Below are 13,839 nucleotides of genomic sequence, written 5' to 3'. Positions count from 1 at the left end.
TCAAAGAACAACCAGCTCGGAAAAAAAAAAAACAAAAAAAAAACGGGAAGTTTTTCCAGAAACTGCAGACATAAATTCAGAGCCATTACTTACGAGAAGCAACGCGTCTGAAAGAAACACAGAAGAAAACGATAGCCTCGTAAACACAAAATAGACAACAAGGGACAACTGAAAATCGCAAAAAGTGTTTTCGCATCACAGCAAAAAGTTTTCCTTCCCCAGGAGAGAAAAATATACGGGATCCATTCTGCCATGTTTTACAAGTCCTCAAACACAGGTATACAAAGAAACGTTATCGCAATAACGGAGTGCGTCCGAGAGGAACATTACTTTCCCACGCCACAAACCCTCTTTTTGAGTGGCTTGAGAACATAGGTTTTCTGTGCGCGCCCGTAACACTCCACGAGGAGGAATTAAGGTTGTGCATTGTACTAGCGACCGCCCACAGCGCTCGGCGAGGTGCCTTAAGCGCATAATCCCCCAGCGCGGCCGCACGTTGCTGAAGAAGGGAAATGCCCTGACTGTGCAACTCTAGTGTCGGGCTGCGCACGGACCGACAGTCTACGGACACGCCTCGTTTCTGCGGAAGCTCTCGTTACCGAAGAGCTGCGCGTGCGTGCCACGCTCTTGCGTGCAGCATAGCACGCACTCGGCCCCAATTCACAAGTGGCGTCTAGAGTCAGCGCACCGCCACCACTCGGTGTAGGGAAAATCTGTTCCTGCGCGTGCCGTTTTAATCGGATTCTGGGGTCATGTTGCGGCCTCTCCTGCCTTTTTAATGCTCCTCCTTGCGCCCCCCCCCCCCCCTTCCCCGATTTCTGTTTCCTTTTCCACGTCCCCTTCGTCTGGCAGTTACTCTACTGTGGTGCGTCTCGTTGCTCTCCCGCCTCCCATACCTTCCCCTCTCCCTCGAACTCACACCGGCGGGAACGCGACGTGTCGCCGCGGTCTTTCGCACCGACGACCCACACACAGGCGCGGTTCTCTGACAGCCGCTACAGCAGCTTGGTATTCAACAAAAGAGTGGATGGTTGAAAGCGGCGGGAGGGAGCGGAGCGCAAGAAGGGAGACCCCGAACCGGCTCGGCCGCGGAGGGGATTTGAAAAGACCCCAGTCTTGCGCAGCGTGGAACAGCTTGCCGAAGAGGTCCCCGCTATACAAGATCTGATGTTGCCGTAATTTTTGTGTCCGGTTGCGCTTGATTACTGCAGAGGGAAAAGTATCTCACTGCACTGACTCTCGCTGGAAGCTTGAGTGTTCTACTGTTCGACGACAAGGGATAGCAGGTTATAAGCGGAAACAGGGAGTGTGCTCTGTGAAGTGGTGTTGGGGTAGCCTAAAGAACCGTGGGACGGCTGGTAGACCTACAGCTCCTTTTTTTTTTTTTTTTGGTTATTATGATGTGCACATTCGCCAAAGAGCTAATGATTTGGCTTTAATATTTGTTCCGAACTGTGTCTTATTTCAGCATTGTGTCGGAAGGAAAAAAGGGTTTCTAAAAAAAGTGTTACCTGGCAGGAAAACCACATCCATTTTCCGATATTTTTCCGTATGCTAGCAGGTGCATGTCATTTAATTTGCCCCAGCTGAACTAAATAGTGGGGAATCAAACGGCATCTTTTCCTAACCGGAACAATAAGACATACATAACCAAGGTTGTCAGGATTGCGTTGCCTTTAAAATACATTAGGTTGAGGCTAAAATGCTAAAAAATATGTAGATTGAAAACTGTTGCCTAATTCAAAGGTTTGAAAACATAAGACAATCCAGAAATTACATTTTAATCTGAAGTATCTTAGAGCTGAACGAAATGTATTGTGAATAAACCTCCGGCCGAATTCCCGAGTAACGCTTTCTTTTTTTGTTTCTCAAATATTATGAATGAAGTAAAACATAACTTATAATGAATACTTCTTTCTTTGTTCCAGGATTGAAAACGCATTCACAAATACATATTGAGTGTTTGAGGCATTCGTTCTGAGTTAGAAGCTTTCTACTCTCTTTTTTCCACCTGATCGCTGGTATTTAGGTCTAATAACGCAACGAATTTCAGTGGTGCAATTTTTAAGAATATTATAAGCACTCATGAATGAATAACTCTACTGTTTGTCATCAGCTTTAGAAATATTCCCTCTAGTTGTTTTGCTAGAGCTTACATATTAATAATCTCCGGCCTACAGTTTCTGTTTGACTTAGCCGCATTATTATATACTTGCACACCAGTGCACAAGAAACATTTATGACACGCAACCAAGCGAGCCAGCTGCAATTTTTATCCGTGATGAGAAAGCTAGCATGCATGGGTGTATAAGCGGGCCTCAAACCCTCTCCAGACTCTTCTGATCTGGCAGTGTTTCAAAATTTGACTGTTGACAGTTTAGCAAGTTGATAGTCCATTGAAATTCTTCTGGTGGCTAGTGTAGGGGGCACAGAAAAAAATATTTTTTTATCTTTCTGAAACGTAGAAGATGTGCCGAAGCAATTCTAAAATCGCTTGCGTGCTCTTCTGTAAGCGAAATGGTATTACGTATCCGGCATTTCTAGAAATAAAAGCAACCTATTTCACAAAAAATAAAGGGCGTTTGCTTGAACGCAAAAATTTGGAAGTTGCTTATTGCATGTAAGCTGCAATTTTTTCCACGATCTCTAGTCCAATGCTATCTCGTGACAGGCACATAAACGTGAAGAGAATACGCACAGCCGCTCGGTCTCAGCTTTGTGTCTGCTCTCTAACGCAAACGTCGTTACTTCTGTTTTCTTTTGGTACCTGCTGTTTCGGGCCCACAATAGCCACTAGAAAATTTCAACCGTGCAATATTTCCTTAGGATATTGTAGAAGGAGGCTAGGTCGAGACGGCGAGGTCGTGACGGCAAGGACAGCGAAGTCTTGTCTAGCGCTTTAATCCGATCACGAACCCAGGCGCGTGCCGGAGCCGGCGCCGCGGGACGATGATGATGGTATGTACAAATGAAAGAAGGTCCACAGAAGGCTCACAATATGCCCAATAGATGCTGGTGATACTGGTGTCCATTAATACTGGCGGTGACCGTTTACGCACTAGTATTTCGAAACGGATGCTTGGACCGGCTTATACGTACAGCTGTGGAAATTATTTTATCAGGGAAGGTGGTAATGAAGGCCAGGGAAGCAGTTCTCTATAGCCTGTGCTGCCCAGCGGCAGAAATTTACCCGTAGTTACTGGGCTTGACGTCGTGTTCGTGCAAAATGCTTGTTGAGCGAACGCGGTCTCTGTTAGGAGACAGTATGAGCGCAATTCGCTACAAAGGCAGCGGCGGTTAGCAGAATGCAAGGCATGAGGGCAACGCGTAAAGCTGAATATAATTTTTAGCATAAAACAGAATGTGTTTGCCTGCTGTATGTTCTACACCCCCAGTCTCTCCCCCCTTCCCGAATAGTGGCTTTCTTCGACTGCACAAGCAAAACGAAGATAACCGGAGTACTTTCTTGCGATAAATGTTCCTGAAGGCGTCATCTACGATATTTCGCGGTGTTAAATTTCTTTTGATGAACAGCATAAGTATGCAGAAACAAAATGTTCTCCTAATATTTTGGGAGAAAATGGGGTGAAAGGGATAAAAGACGGAAAACAAGAAGGTAAAAAGGAAGACAGGGAGGACCAATAATGAAGCAGATTTAACCAATAAGAAGAAATAAAGGAAACAGGTTTGGTTTGGTTTCTGGGTTTAACCTCCAAAAGCAACACAGGCTATTAGAGACTCCGTATTTGAGGGCTGCGCACCACTTCGCGGTTCCTTCACGCGCGCTGATATCCCACACCACACTGGCGCCTTGCTTTTCGCCTACATCAAAAAGCGGCCGCCGCGGCCGGGATCCGATCCCACAACCTTGGGCACAATATGTCAAGCGCCCTAACCACTGCACTAACGTGGCGGGAAATTAAGAAAACAGGGAGGAAAGGAATAAAAATAACACAAAAATAATGAAATGAATATGGAAAGGCAAAATATTTCAAAGAATAAAGGGAGCAATAGTTAATAGTGCAACGATTGCGATAAATGAAAAAATAAAAGAAAATGGTAGAAAATGAAAGAAAGAACGAGGTACAATGCATAAAATGAGCTTAAAACAAAACAAAAAGTAATCAAGGAAGACAAAAAGGTGTCATCCACTCAGAAGAAAAAGAAAACTGTGCTAACCACGGAGACTGCTTGAGCGCCAACGGATTTGACGTGATTGTATGCCAGTGCAGTTAAGCTGTCGAGAAAAACCACTACGGCCTGCTGTTTTTCTGAAAAACGTAACTGCCACAAAGCACGGTGGTGAGAAAGTCCTGGGTTTGTATAAAAAAAAAATGCCACCCGGGACGTATGATGGATGAGCTTCTAAAAGCAAACAAATGATTTTGGGCAAGTCCCAGAGCGGAGTAGGTTCGGAAAGAGACATACGGGCGGGGAAATAATCTCTGTGCAGCGGCGTCATATTTAAGGATTAAGACGGATTACCGTCCCGACCCGACCCGCTTGACCGAGGCTGGGAATCAACGTTTCCTGTTGCACTTTTTGTGACTCTTTCTCTTCGCTTACTTACCGGCCCTCTTCACTGGTGATGAACGCCGGTGTCTATATGCACTGTGGATAAGGTGTTGCGTTGAGCTCTTTTATTCATACGTCATCAAGTTACTTTGAGAAGGAGATGGCTTAATAAAAGCGGAGGCCCAATGCAAACTCGCTGATCGGTTTACGCATACACGAGTTGTTTTCCCTGCTGCTTGCCTGCGCGTCCGTTAGAATCTTCTATCAGACAAAAGTTTCAACGGCTAACGTGAATTACGGACTCTGATAACGTAAGTCATTCGACGAAATATTTATGCTCCTATTTGATAAATCAACAGAGTTGAATTGCGTCTCTGACAGCCTAAGTCATTGTGGGACGTTAAATCCCAGACACCAAACCAAACTTACAGAGCAGAATCCACAGGGAAGAACAAAATTGAATTGTGAGAAAGTGACCGCCTACATTTTAACGTTTTATTGTTGCTATTTTTGATTTTTTTAATATATGACTGCATTATTTTTAATGCTATGCTGATATGCATATGCTGATGACTGCATTATTTTTAATGAGATCCGGTCAGTTGACGACCAGGTAGCACTAAACACGACCCTTAACAACATATTCACATGGTGTTGTAAATGGGGAATGAAACTAAACTCGGAAAAGACGGTGTTACTACGTGTTACAAGAAAACATAATCCGTTAAAATACTCTTTTTCTTTGGATTCAGGTCTAATAGCTGAAGTTAACGAATTTAAATATCTTGGTGTGACATTAACAAGCAACTTAAACTGGAACACTCATATCTCTAACACTTGCTCGTCTGCATTTCGAAAACTTTGCTTGTTGCGCCATAAGCTAAAGGATGCCCCTCTCAAAGTTAAAAGATTAGCATACGAAACTTTTATAAGGACTAAATTAGAGTATGCCTGTATTGTATGGGACCCGTATACTGTCACCAACATAAACGCTCTAGAGCGGATCCAAAGGAAAGCCGTCCGTTTCATGTTTTCGCAGTACTGTCGAACAATCTCTGTCTCTACACTGATGCAATCGAATTCAATACCTACCCTTCAATCCCGGCGAAAATTCCTTCGACTGAAATTTTTATACTTATTGTTTAACCATAAACTTGGAATAGATTCTTCACCGTACCTGCTAGTATCGAACACCAGACAAACCCGACACTCTCACCCCCTTTCTCTTACCCCGTACTTTGCTAAGACTAGGTTATTTCAACACTCTTTCTTTCCGCAGACCATCAGTGATTGGAATAACTTGCCAGCTACCTGCCTACAGTCTCTTGACCTGATTTATGACCATGTTTAGCTTTGGTTATGCTGTGCCATTATCTTTTTCATTTACCGCTGTTTGTGCTTTGTTTTGTTCGCATCTTGGTATTATTGCTCACTCGTAATAACTTGTTTGTAATCCACTCCTGCTTGGGCCTCACGGCCTGCAGTATGTACTAAATAAAATAAATAAATACATACTTTCTAGAACAATATTTAAGAACTGTTTCATCTTAGCAAACCAATTCAATTTATTATTGACGGAGCAGTGTATCTAGGAGTCTATATGAACAAATATATGCACATACTACCTATTTCATGGACACATTTAATATATGCAAAACATTCAGATTTCTTAATGAACGTGCTCAATTACCGGTACATTATTTATCAAGGTCTACACCGATAACTACAATAACGATAAATTCGGTCAATATCGATATCCACGTGATTTCTGGCGGTTCAATAACGGTTTGCTTAGGCACCGCTTTGAACGCGACCGTTCCACAAAATCGGCATGTTTTTAGGCTTTCTCGAAAGCTTGAAATAAAGTGGAGATTTCTTCCCATCTTGGCCAACACGGAACGTCTAGCGGCATCGGCCAAAACCACTGCCTATGATTTTTGAAATCTCCTCCCGGCCTTCTGTGAGGTTCACACTACAGCAAAGATTTTCTTTCTATACTGTTACAGCTGTGTACTGAAACCACGTGCATGATCTGGCATTGTTATGTGAATGTTTCAGGATGTAATTATTTTACTAATGATGCTGTAGTAATCCCGATCGCCATCAGCTCGCGCGCCAACCCGAAGAGGTAGACGAAGTGGTGCCGGAGCCTTGTTGGCACTGCACTGTTGGCAAGCTGTGGGTTCGAACGCTACCCCCGTCGCTTTGGTCTGCGGACGTTGCCTACGGTCTTGGTGCTCCAATAAACACCTTACAATGCATTTACTTTCCGGTCCTTATTGCTCGTAACAGAAACTTCCTTGCTTGCCTAAGATATTCCAAGTGTATATGTCTCGAGGAATTTAACATTTAACACTTTTACATCCTAATATGGAACTCATTGCCGATGTCTATTCTCGCCTCTTAAGTAAATGCAGGTAGTGCGTTGTGAACGAAGAAATATTTTATTGAAAGAAAACAAATGAGACCCATTCTGCACCACACTGAAAGGAAGCCTATGTATTACAAGCGAATGTCCAACTTCATAACATAGTGTTGAACCATGTTTTTCTGGCAAAAATAAGTAAAGAAAGAACGCCTTTCTATTTTCAATTTCCGACATACATCCTAATGAACCACAATGACGATGGTTATTAAAATAAAATAATTCGTTCTTTAATCTGTTCGCACAACGCATTAGACGCTACGCTAGCACTGAAATATTGAAGCTAGCTGACTCATGTTCTTTTAGATTAAGTTCGCCTTTTGCCTGTCAAGCGAGAGATGTATAGGTGTTTACAAACAAAGCCCCTTACGATAAAACTGATTCATGCATACACAAAGCAGATGCCACAAAAAAGGCACCGCAGTTTGAGATAGCAAGCTTTTTTGTTGTTGCAATCGTAGACTTCCTGCCGATGAGGCAAAGAGGCGACCCGAACGTCCAGGTGGGTGTTTTTTTTTTTTTTTTCCGACGTTACAGTTTGCCAAAGCGAGACGCCATCAATGCTCGCTGCTCCTGAATGCTCGCTGCAGGAGCTCTATGACGCGTTGACTCTAGGTGTAAGTTCTTTCTTTTTTTTCTTTTTTTGCAGAGTCTGGAACTTCGAAACATAAGCGGCTGCTGTTGGCGGCGTTGGGTTTGGAAGTGACATGAAGTTTTAGGCATGAAAAAAAAAATTGTTTATAAGGGGCTTACACTGAAAGGTTTTGAACGAATCCCCGCGGGGATATAGACCACGTCCGCAGAGGTCGCCAGGTAACACAAGAGTAGCGGACGCGACCAGATGTTCGGAGGTGCCCCCCGCCGCGATGATCCGTAACTCAGATGCAGACGATATGGGCAGGAGTAATGCGGGGGCGAATTCTACGCTTAAGTGGTGAAGAAACACAACTGAAGCCTTTTTGAGCGCAGCTTATGAAATGCAGCGGGCGACTTCAAAGACGCACAGATGGAGGCGCGGGAACGATTGGGAGTAAGCGATTTTTAGAGTGGAGCGAAGGCAACAAAGCTGTTGAGCATATTGACAATCACTCCAATCCTAATTCAAAATCGCGACTCTCATAAAGGTGTCGCTAATAACGTAACGTACGTATAGTTGATGTCTGAAGCCAGGAATCCTGGAAGCATGGAAGAATCTGCGTAAGTTGCATGGTCATTTATCGGTTTAGAAAATTAGATTTATTATTTAGCAGCATCCGAAAGGTTCACCACAAAAGTAGATGCGATTACAGCTTTAACACACCCTTTTTAAAGTCTTGTTTCCATTTTCATCTGGTTTAAACTATTTCAATTATTATTTTAGTAACATCACTACACACAGCGAGTACATGTTAGTCGTACGCACAAAACTAGGTGTCCCACTAACACGTCCGGCACCAATCATCATTATTCGAGAAGTAAGATGACAATTTGTCACGGCGATCTTACCGCGCGACAATCGAGAAAATAATTTAAGGAAGCCATTTTGAGGTGTTCTTAGATATCGAACTTGTGATTCCATCACCTGACTGGCTCCCGCACAATGCAACATTAATGTAATGAATTAATTTTAGTCACTTTACCACAGTCAAATACGGCTGAGTGTTCTTGTGCAAATATTTTATATTTTCAGCGCAAAAAAAAAAAAAACATCACTGGCCTGTGCGTTATTTGCCTGGCTGGCACGCAGAGCGCCTGTGTTCGAACTCCAATCCCGGGAAAATATGTCATTGAATTACATAGATATTCACAAATACCATCATATCAGTAACCATGACATCAATTTAGGCTACATTTGTGTCCTCCCCAATTCATTAGATTTATTTGAATAGTCATGTGAGTGTGACGTCCTAAGCTTGTGTCCGCCTATTTGAGCGCCTGTGCACTTACTCACCGACATTAACACTATATTGCTTACCTCTATATATGTAAAAAGAAAAGAATTACCATGAAAATTACCTTAAAAAATAAAATTACCCTAAACGAATTACCCTGAAATATGTCTGTGTGCTCCAGTCGTTTTACATATGGCAAAAAAAAAGTCTATTCTTCACAGTTGACATCGCCTTTTATGGTTTGTCTTCACGAACAATTATATTAAGTTAATGGCTCATCTTTCTCCGTCCGCCGGCAAAACCTGTCACTGTACAGCTGTCAATAATCAGGACCTCCAAGCACGGCTCTCCCATCCTTTATGGCATGAGTCAGGTGTCGACAGGAGAAATGTGGCAGATACTACGCCTTTCCTTCCCTGTAAACCAATTAAAAAGATCTAGAAATGTCATGCGCGTGGAATCCGCTTCAAGCCAACACGATACAAAAGCGAATGCGTCTAGTGCGCTATGCTATGCTGTGTGGTATAGTGCGCTAGTGCACTATACCACACAACATGGGGAGTATAGGCTAGCCCTACAATGCCTAAAATAGAGAGCCCTAGTCCTGAGCAGTGGGAGAACCTTCTAGAAGGCTCGGACGCACAGCATTAGCTCATGCTGGAGCAGTGAGCCAGAGCACTGCTACTGAGGCCAACAGACTCCTGAACAAAGGACTGTCAACCCTTCCTCTTTACTAACCCACCACCTATAACCCCCAACTTTCCTTAAGTGTATAAATCAATCAATCAATAAATCAATCAATCAGTCAGTCAATCTACCAAAATCTACCGTCCTATATAGCCTTTCTGCTTACCGCACATTAGTAGTTCATAGTGCTACCTGCAATTTCTTTAGCAGACTGAGCCTGCAAACGGCGGGGAGAAAAACAAATAAATTTTAGTTTGACAAATCGACAATAACCGAGCTTTCGGAAAGTGAAAAGAAGAATTCGTGAGTAGTTTGCCGGTCAAATGCAGCAGCGGACGCGAAGTAAACATCGAGTTCCGCTCCCGGTTGAGTATGTCTTGCCAGAATTACAGTAGCGTCATCAGGAGAAACAAAGCAATTTTCTTCGAACCCGAGATTATTCAGTTGCTTCAAAAGGTCTATCAATTCAGTCAGCGCGTCCTCAGCCTAGCTGCTGCAGTAAAGCTCTCGGCGTGGCGGACGAAAAGAGTTGTTCATTAAACAGGCGTGACTTCTGGTTATTGAGCCGGTAGGCCGCAACTAATTTGTCACAGAAAAAACTAAAATCGACGTTGCTTTGCTTTATAGGGCAGTGAAATACCGCTCGTGATTTTTTCGCCGCGTCAGTATTAAGTTAGGAGTGGAAAGCTGTGCTTCAATAAATGTGTGCATCTGAAATATGACAGTCTTGTAACCACTTTGTTTTAAAAACTGACAACGAGTAATGAAAAAGTGACAACAAAGTTCTGTTTCAAGCATATATATATCCGAAGAACTCTGCGCTAAGAACGAGGGCACTCGTTTTAGGCAGTTTGTAACATGCACATTCCGAAAATACCTAGCTAAAGTGACGATTTATGAATAAATCGTTTCTATATGCTCACTTGGTATCCGGGTATTAAAAGCTCCCTTTAATATAGCGGTCTGCTTGTAGAGAGCCCTTTTGCTTCCACCGACCTTTAACTATGCTGTCACTTAGTGCTTTCCGCCTGTTGTGTCGCAGCGGTCCTCGCAGGCACACCACGGCAGCTGCGGCTCGGCGTGTCCACTGTTCCGGGCTGCCAGGTGGGCGTGTTCGCCACCGACCACATTCTCAAGGATACCCAGATGGGACCCTATCCCGGCGCACCAAAGGCCAGGCTTGCCCTATGCACTGACCCGACGCTCGTGTGGGAGGTGAATTCCAGTTTTGAACAGTTTCAAGCTTTGCAATGACTGTCTGCAGAGAGAAGCAAGAGAATGCTTAAATTTATATTAAAAAATAATTACAAAAAATATCAATGGCAGAAATTCTTTTTTATATTATTGTGACCAAGTGCTTCATTCACGTAAATGGGAATAAACAGAACAACCTGGTTTTCGAAGCTAACTGGTAGACTGGTGCGTCCCGTTACTAAGGGCCTCGCGCTCAACTGCATTTCTGTTACAAAAAACAAAACAAAAAACGAACGTCTAAAAACGAAAGTGGGAACGTTCAGCATGCTCAGGTAATTGCTTCCAGTATTGTAGGGAAGCAAGAAACAAAAGTTATCGAGAGCGGGGAGCTTAACTTGCTGATTTTTTTTCTCCTCCTGTAAAGGGCGCAACCAACTAATTTCTCTATGATTATTTGGAAATATATATTTTTATTTCAACAATAAAATAAGAGTATATAAACGAGGCTATAATGTTAGCTTCAGCGTCATCTCACATGTTTACTTCTGACAGCGACACCTGTAAAGGATATTTTTTAAGGGAAGCTGCTATGCCCTGTGCGTAGAGAAATTACAAACATCAAAACAATTAAGTATCTCTGCTGAAACATTGAACAGAATCGGTTCTACCTGCCATTTCATGCGTTTTATATAGCCGTGGTAATATCTCTCCGCAGTTTATGTATTGGTTGGAACTTAAAACACAGACTACTAAGCAGCATTTGTTCCGTAAAAAGGCGGGTAAGAAAAGTAGAACAAATTTAAGAAGCTATTATAGACGAAGTGTACTGCGAATAAACAAACAAGGGTCCATAACAATCTTGCCTATATAGCCGCATTATCCTTTCTTTCCCTATGACTAGCTCACTGGGCCAGCAACGCACTCTGTTTATTCAAGTTAGCTAAGCGTAGTTGTGCAGTTGAAATTAAAATACTTAATCATGCATCAAACATAACGGAAAGTTCGGCCTGTAAGGGAGAACCGGATTACAAATAATATTGAAAAAAATATATATATATATATATAGAAAAGAACTGGATTCTTTGGGCTTGGCTAAGAAAACGTTAAAAAAAAACTCAGACGTGGCGAAGAAATAGAATGTATTAACGTTCCTGCCGCGGGTCCCAGCCTCCGTCGGTCCCACGTCCGACAAAGGCTGGTCCCGCGACCGAAACGTAAATACATTCTATTTCTTCGCCACGTCTGAGTTTTTTTTAACGTTTTCTTAGCCAAGCCCAAAGAATCCCATTCTTTTCTATATATATATATATATATATATATATATATATATATATATATATATATATATATAGGATGCGAGAACATTTATTGTACTTGGCCGTTTTAAAATGTTATAGAGCGCAGTATACGCTTCTTTTAAGAAACAATTTATTGGAACCGACGTTTCGATCGGGAGAACAATCTTTTTTAAGAGTAATTTCTCTTTGCTGCTGCTTCCCCTTTTATAAGGTTCAGCAAGCCGAAGGAACATAGAACTAAAAGAAAAGAAGAAAAAAAGAACAGGTGAAAATTGAATATGGATGGGCAGAAAGAGTGTAGACGCTGTAGGAAGGCTGGAGACTGCGAAGAGCATGCAAGCATGGAGTGGAGTATTCCGGTGCGACCCCGCTTTTTTTTTTTTTTTTTTCTGGACAGCGTGCTTGCTAATTGACAAGCGTGTCGTGCAGAGATGGTAGACAGCGTCCGCGGCCGCGTAGCAACATTCGTGGAAGAATGTGGGACGTTGTCCCTTCTGGCGGCTGGGAGGGCAGAGGGAGCGGGGAAAGAATCTTCACCCAACCATAAAAGAAGAGAGACTGAAGTCCTAAACAAGTGCTATGTGTGAAAGGCCACAGTTTATAGCAGCTGAAAAAAAAAAAAGCAATAGAGGGGGAGTTGTACTCCGCGCAGAATGGCAAGTGAGTTGAACAGGAGGTGGAGATAATTGGCCGAACTCGGCATGCAAAAGGGGTATGACACCAGATGACGCAGAGTCTTTGTGTGTCAGCTTCAATTTTCGTAAGTCTCTGAACTCGGAAGAGAGGACAGCTTGCCGTGGCTTTTGTTTAGGTCATTACGTACAGTGTCCAATTTAAAAAAACAACAACAACTATTCTCATTGTTCACGCTGACGAGTGTTTTTGAAGCCACTTTGTAATATTTTTACCTTGAGATTATCAAATGTGTTACCTTTCTCACGTAGGCGTATTGAAAGAGGGAGGTTGGGGAGAGACTGAGCATGTGAGCGGCGATTGTTAAACCTGAGTTGGAAGGAATGTAGTCCTGTTTGGCGCATATCATTAGACACTCGCCACACTCGAGCATGTAAACAACGTTGTCAGAATCACAATTTAAGTCTTCTTGGATAACATGTTTGAAATTTGAGTGGGCGCTCTTCACGAGATTTGTGGTTTGTATGTGTTTGAAAATATGACATCGATGTTTTCCGCATGGTGTGCAACCCGCAGGCTTCAGTTTGTTGACTGTCGAAAAAAATCCGCCCGCGATCCGTTGTTGAACCGATATAAAACACACAACGTCATCACAACCAGTTAGCCCCACATCCCGACCAGACAACAACAAAACCACAAACCAACATCTAACAAGATTAGATCAAACAATCGAAGAGATTCGCGTTCCGGAAAATATAATTAACCTGTCAGGCTCTCAACGCACCCCCGAGGAAAAGTTCCTCTTGTCACGTGGCCTACAATTCTGCCCAAGTAAAGGGAAGTACAAACAATAACCATTACTCAAGGATCTGGACAACTCATATACCTATAGTCGGAGGTATATAGTCGGAGGTATAGTCGATGGCTACATATATACTAACGCCGTCAGTTGGTATTTTAGACGCTGCTTGCTTTTTGTACAATTCTTGAAAAGTTATTTAGCCTTTAAAAGTACATTTTTGAAGTGGACCAGCTCGATCGTACTCTTAACGTACTCGGGCGCCGGCGGTCACAGCCGCCAACATAAGTCAAGCTCGGTTCGCGATCGGTAAGCGGCGTAACCGTGGTGAACTCTGTTCGTAATAACAAGCCCCTAATATTTAATACGATATGAGGACCGCACATCATTGAATACAAATAGGTGCGGTCGAGAAAA

At 43.0% G+C, this 13,839-nt stretch overlaps 1 protein-coding gene across 1 annotated transcript in view; it reads left to right on the top strand.

Annotated features, from left to right (window-relative positions):
* LOC146176731 (PR domain zinc finger protein 12-like) overlaps window positions 1-13,839 on the top strand; it is a 35,444-nt gene that overhangs the window by 9,257 nt on the left and 12,348 nt on the right. Inside the window, exon 3 of the mRNA XM_084581372.1 lies at window positions 10,541-10,713. Within this exon, the coding sequence (XP_084437498.1) occupies window positions 10,541-10,713 (173 nt within the window). The remainder of the gene's footprint in view (window positions 1-10,540; window positions 10,714-13,839) is intronic.

The sequence above is a fragment of the Amblyomma maculatum genome, chromosome 10 (assembly GCF_055883805.1).
Source record: "Amblyomma maculatum isolate TAMU_Amacu chromosome 10, ASM5588380v1, whole genome shotgun sequence".
Taxonomy (NCBI): domain Eukaryota; kingdom Metazoa; phylum Arthropoda; class Arachnida; order Ixodida; family Ixodidae; genus Amblyomma; species Amblyomma maculatum.
Note: the sequence above shows the minus strand (reverse complement) of the source record. Positions and strands in the feature narration are given on the sequence as shown.